Source organism: Apus apus, chromosome 7 (assembly GCF_020740795.1).
Source record: "Apus apus isolate bApuApu2 chromosome 7, bApuApu2.pri.cur, whole genome shotgun sequence".
Lineage (NCBI taxonomy): Eukaryota > Metazoa > Chordata > Aves > Apodiformes > Apodidae > Apus > Apus apus.
The window spans coordinates 5649309-5655308 of NC_067288.1; the positions used below are offsets into that span (position 1 = coordinate 5649309).

At 47.2% G+C, this 6000-nt stretch overlaps 1 protein-coding gene across 2 annotated transcripts in view; it reads right to left on the reverse strand.

The window, feature by feature from the left end:
* Positions 1–5390, reverse strand: part of KIFAP3 (kinesin associated protein 3) — a 68857-nt gene extending 63467 nt beyond the window's left edge. Inside the window, exons 1-2 of one of the 2 annotated variants that reach the window (XM_051625432.1) lie at positions 5288–5390; positions 630–761 (exon numbers count right to left, since the gene is read on the reverse strand). In XM_051625432.1, coding sequence (XP_051481392.1) covers positions 630–761; positions 5288–5319 — 164 coding nt within the window. In that variant the 5' untranslated portion in view covers positions 5320–5390. Of the gene's footprint in view, positions 1–629; positions 762–5287 lie in introns of those variants that run through there. The other variant, XM_051625433.1, reaches the window with a different exon arrangement.
* Positions 5391–6000: the final 610 nt, after the last annotated feature.

Genomic DNA, 6000 nt, shown 5'->3' on the forward strand with positions numbered 1-6000 from the left:
CAAAAAAGGAATTCCACCTTGTTGCAGCTGCAAGCTATGCTGATCCATCTGAAAAGAGACCAACACTTCCAATATCTTCAAAAATTTGAGGCAATATAAGGATTTTACTTTTCTTCCTCAATTACTCTCCTTACATGCTCTCGCATAGGCAGCCACTTCAGCTCAAATTTCCAAAAAGGTTTCAGTAAGAAATAAACCTAGGAAAGGTCCAAAAACACCAGGCAAAACTAAAATGCAGATACTGTAGTGAAATCACTATCAGAGGTGACAGATGAAAGCAACAGGAGAGCTAACACAGAACAGGGCTGTCAGAAGGTTCAATATTTTATTTTATATTTACCATCATCTAAGTAGGAACCCATCACTTTACCTCAAGCTCCCATCACATAAAAAGGGAATAATCACTTTTCTTTACAAAACACCTTAAAGTCCATGGATGAAAAGCAGTTTACAACATGTTAATTTTCCTAGGTGCATGTTATTTCCTGGCTTCTAAACCCTCTGTTACTCTAACACTAAGTTTCATATAGATTTGAACGTGTTTCTTACAGGCTATTGATGCTTTGAGTCATTGAATTTATGACTCCGTGAAAAACAAAAAACACTATCAGAACTTGCCATGACCTTACATTTTCTGACATTCCTTGCGTTCCCCCAGCATGGGGTCTCCCAGCTCTCCAAGAATCATTGCTTCCACTTCATAGTGGACAATGAGGGCCTTCTCAGATGGATGCACATCTATGTTGCCTCCTTTTACCTTCCTGCCATGGAAAGAAAAAACAAAAAGGCAAAACAATTACTGATTAACTGAAAAGCTCATAAAACATTCCAGAACACAGATCAGGAATAATGACCTGCCTCCTGTTCTATTCAGACCTGAAACGCAGGCACTGCCCTCCTTGGACACCGTATTTCATTTCACAGAGCTGTACCAAAGCTCAGTGCTAGTGTCATGTTCTTGACAGTTACCTCTCAACACACACCGGAACACACAAGCCTTTGGTTGAGCCTTAGTCACAGAAGTCACGTAAGGAAGAAACAGGATAAATTTTTGATTTCTAAGTCACCCAGCTCTCTCAAGGAACTACTGTCAGGAAAAAAAATGCATTTCACAGAGAAAGTTAACTTTCCAGTTGATTCCCTGGTACATTGTCAGTACTGAAAAATCTTCTGCTAATGGCATTGATCTAGTGCAGTAATTTACAAATGTGAACAATTTTCCTCAAAGACTCTCTTGGCTTAATCTCAACAGTAACAAATCTGCTGAGAATTAATTACAAATTATTTTTATTTCCAACTGACTATTCTCTCCCAAAGCACAAATTTCTCTGCTACTGTTCTTCATCTCTCTGTCTGTTGCCAGGCTTGCAGGATTACTAGATCAACAGCTGCCATCAACAGGTCTAAATCAAGCACATCTACCTGCTTTACTATGGCTACAGATATTTTGGGAAAGCATTCTCCAGCAAAACACTCTGGGTATGTCACTGCTGTAAGGGCCTCTTTTGCTCTCCCCTCTTTTGTGAAACTCCACATCCACAGAGAGATACAAGGGCCATGAGGACAGGCTGTGGATAAAAGGCCATGAAGATACACCTCATTTGTTTTCACCTGCTGGCAGAACCACATCCAAAGAACACAGTTACATGTTCCCATCTTTGGTGGTAAAGCTGACAATTGACCCTCTTCCCCTTAGTACTGCCAATAGAGCATGTACAGTCATGCCACAAACCAGGCTGCTAAAACACTGCAGATTAAAAACAACTGGCTAACATGGGTTTGGTTTTTGGTGCCTGTGTGGGTTTTTTGTTTGTTTTGAGGGGTTGAGTGGTGGTTTTTTTCAGACAAATCATGTAAATAAACAGACTAACAGGTGGCTTCACCAGCAGCAGTATCAGCAGAAATGAGAAAGCAGTTAACTATGGCATCGGGTCACTTAGACCAGAGGAAACTACTTCAGCCTTACAGAGCGGGAAAAGTTAGCAAATCCAGATGCAGCCTGTGGTATAACCTCTCTCTTCAGAAAGAGTTTGAAGCATGTGCCTCCACCTGCTATGGTGGCTGCTTTCCCTTCTGCAAAATACAACTGCAAAAAATACCTTTTTCTTGAGATATAGATGCTCCCAAAACCCCACAAATTACAGAAAGGTTTGCTGTAGGAATGAAGAGGCTAATTCAGCTACTAGCCTTACAAGGACATAAAACTAGAGGGCAAGTAAATATAGATCACTACTAAAGACCAACACCTTCCTTGATGAGATTGTAACAGAACTCCATCTATCAATTCACACTTTTTGAAGAGACTTGTGTTTTTTTCCTTTAACAGTACTTGGAAGCAGATGCTTCATTACAGTCTGTTCTTGCAAGGTCCAGCCTTTATGGGCAGAAAGCTTACAGCAAATCTACTTCAAAATAAACTGGTTCTGACTGTTCACCTCCAAATATATTTCCTCCATATTTAGACCTATGGTGAGATCCCAACTGCAATGCTCCTGGCAGTCAAACTTCTGTTAAGTGACAGCTTGGTAATATTTGCAGCTATAATGAAAAGGATGGGTAGAGAACAAGTGGGCCAGAATGAATTTGGTATTGTTTTACAAGAACTAAGCTGAACTAACAGCTCATCATTACCAAAAGGATTAGATCTTCCCATGTTTTCCCTGATCCTGGCAGTCACCTTGGTTCAGCATGAGGACTCCCCAAACCCTTTCACAGCCAGTTCCAGCAGTCCAACAGAAAACTCCATGTTTTCAGCAGGAGTTTTTCAATGTGTTACTGAATTAAAGTGGTTTGTAGAAAGGGAATAACACTTCCTATGTATGAGCAGGGACAAAGAGGAAGAGACCTCCTCCTCCTTTCGGCAGCAGTAAATTACTGATGAGTGTAGTGACCAGCAGAACCTCCTAAGATTGCTTAAACAGTTTTAGCATTTCCCATATTTAATTTTTTCCTTAAGAGGCACAGATGTGTAAGCTGAAGAACTTACAGCTGCAGAGATTTTCTGCCCTCTAATACTGACAACCACCCACACTGCTTGAGCTATTTCCTAGCTAACAGAGTCACAAATCAATTCACACTTAAGTTCTCTCCCTGAAAATTCTTACCTTGTCAACTGCTTGAAGACCTAAAATGCACTACCCAGCCACTAAAGTTGTCTTCCATTTGGAAAACACTGCATTCATATTGCCAGCTTTAAAATAAATAAATAAATCTCTAGAGAAACAATCCTCCCTATGCACTCAAACCAATAAATGTTATCTTCATCGATTTTCTATCCTTCTTGAGTTCGTAAGTCACTTCACAAATCATCTAAAAATGCAGACATTCTTAAAAGTGCTAGAAGCAGCCATGAACTGGAGAGCTCTCTCACATACATCAGCCCATCCCTGCCTACTCTGTCAACAAGAATCCTGCTCTATTAAAGGTTTAAAAGCAGAAGGCCTTGTCTAAAGACAAAAGCTCTGCTAGCTGAGCTCACATAACCAAAGTTGTTGTGTGAATACCCTTTATCAACTAACTCCTTCAGAGGGAGAAAGCAAACACAAACTATCCTATTTGCAAGTGGCATAAATTGTACACATGGACAATGCTTAAAATCCAATAACAAATCCTATCAAGTCAGACTTGGGGGAATGGGGACTGCTCATGGAAGATGACAATGGGAAACAGGGATCAGAGGAGTACTACACAAACCTGGTCACCTTTAACAGCACAGTGGATGGTTTTTGGTTTGTGCTCTAAAAAAAGACAGAAGACTATGCTTGTTATGGGGGTAACTACAAAGTAAAGAAAATTCCTCAGATAAAAAAAATAAAAGGCAAAACTCAGACATCCTAAACAGCAAATACTGAAAATGCCAATAACTGAAAAGCAGAGAAAAAAAAAAAAAACACAACAAAAAATATCAATAACTCCACAGGATTCAAGATGTGATGGATAAAACCATCTGCATGGTAGGGAAAAGTGACACTGTTCATACATCTTAAGAGAGCTGTAGAGAGCCTGACATCTTTTGGGATTCCTAGCACTTCTGCTCTGAAACAACCGACAGCAGATCGAATAGTTGCCTACTCAGACCCTATTTTTTAGGCTGACTGGTCTCACTCCCAAATAAGACAGTTAAAGGCACCATTCATTTATCACATCTTTAATAACAATCCCAGACCATCAACTTTATACACCATGGTTACCACTCACACCCATCCGAACTCCGTATCATCGCATTAATCCCACCTCATTACCTGTGTCTGTTGCCCCCCCAATCTGCATGCCATGCTCTAACATCTCCCCCAAACCAGCTCACCTCTCCCACCTGCACCCTGCACCTGCCTTTACTGCTTAATATCCAACTCCAGTACCCAGCCTGCCTGTTCCCCAAAGCAACCACCTGCCCTATCCCAACCCCTTATGCCCAAATGACCCTCCCCACTCATCTAATAGCATTTATTCTCCTCTCAGCTTGCTGCCACCTCAGTGCCTCATCCCAAATGTACACCATAAAACGCCACCACAGCCATCCCCAAACCAGTGCATCCCTCCAAACGAACACCTTCCCCCAAACAAATACAGCAGTATGTCACCCATCCTATCTCTCCGCCTACCATAAGATGACTTCATAACCCTTCCTCATCCCTAACTCAGTCTAGTCTAACCTAACCTCCCAGTCCCCATCCATGTCTCCCACCTACCAAGATCAGGCAGCCACCCCTCAGCCTGCCCCAGATTTATTTCCCACTCCCAAACCACTCACCCCAAACCCTCCCACCCATCTCTCCCCTCACACCACAACCTCCAACCATTTTCCAAACCAGCCATTCCTCAGTCCAAATCCCTCCATCCTCCTCGTGACCCCCCCATCAAAATACTCTCCCATCTCATCTCCCCACCCACAACCTTCCATCCCACCCCAAGCTAACCCCCACTACAACCTGCAACACCTCAGCCCCCCGCCCCATCACATCCCCACAGCCCTTTCTCGCCCCTCTACCCCACAACTTCCCACTGGGAGCCACCACAGGCTAAAGCACCGAACCCTCACCGCCCCAGCCCCCTGCTACCTCCCCAACCCATCACCTCCCACCCAACCCCACAACAGCCTGCAGCACCTGCCTCCCGCCCCACAAGCTCCCTCACACCCCACCCATCGCCACCACCCCTCAGGGCAACCAGCCGCGCCTCAGCCCCGCCGCTCCCGGTTCTACACACATACCCCCCCCACACACAACCTGCCGCGCCTCGGCCCCACCACAGCCGTCCTCCCACATGCTGGCCAGCCCTCCCCGGTTACCTCTTGAGGTACCGGGCGTCCTCGCCCTGCATGGCGGCGGGGGCGGGAGGGAAGGCCCGGGCAGGGCGCGGCCCCGCAGCGCGGCTGTTACCAGGGAGAGCCCGAGCCCCGCCCCGAGGGCCCGGGCTGCGCGTGCGCGCTGGGCGGCCGCGTCCCCGCTGCGCGGCTGTGCGGGACGGCGGGGCGGGGCGGGGCAAGGCGCCCCCTGCAGGCGCGGGGGAGGCGCTGCCCGCCGGGCGCGGCCCCGGGCGTGAGGCGGCCGCGGTGCCCCCGTTCCCGCCTCCCTCGGAGCTGGGGCTCCAGGCCTGCCGGCACCCGCCGAGGTGCCGTGCCGGACCCCCTCTGGGTGCAACGGCCTCTGCCAAGCGCGCTAGGTAAGCTCCCCAGGCCAGAGGGGGTAGCTGACCCCCGCTGAGGGCCGGGCCTCAGCACCAAACCCCCCATGGCTGCCTCAGGCCTTGCCCGCTCCTTCACGGGCGCGTCGTGACCTGGCGGCCTGCAGGCCCTGTGAGGGGCAGGCCGGCCCCCCGGTAACGGTCATGGTGCTGAGGGAAGCGGGGTTCCAGCTAGGGCATGGCCACAAGGCCTTCAGTCTTCAGTCAAGACACAATCCTGCCCTTACAGAAGGGTCCGCCCGTTTCAAACGTGGTACTTCAGGAAGCTGCAAGTAGCAGGAATAAAGAGATTTTTCGCTTCCTGGTTGCCCTATTTAG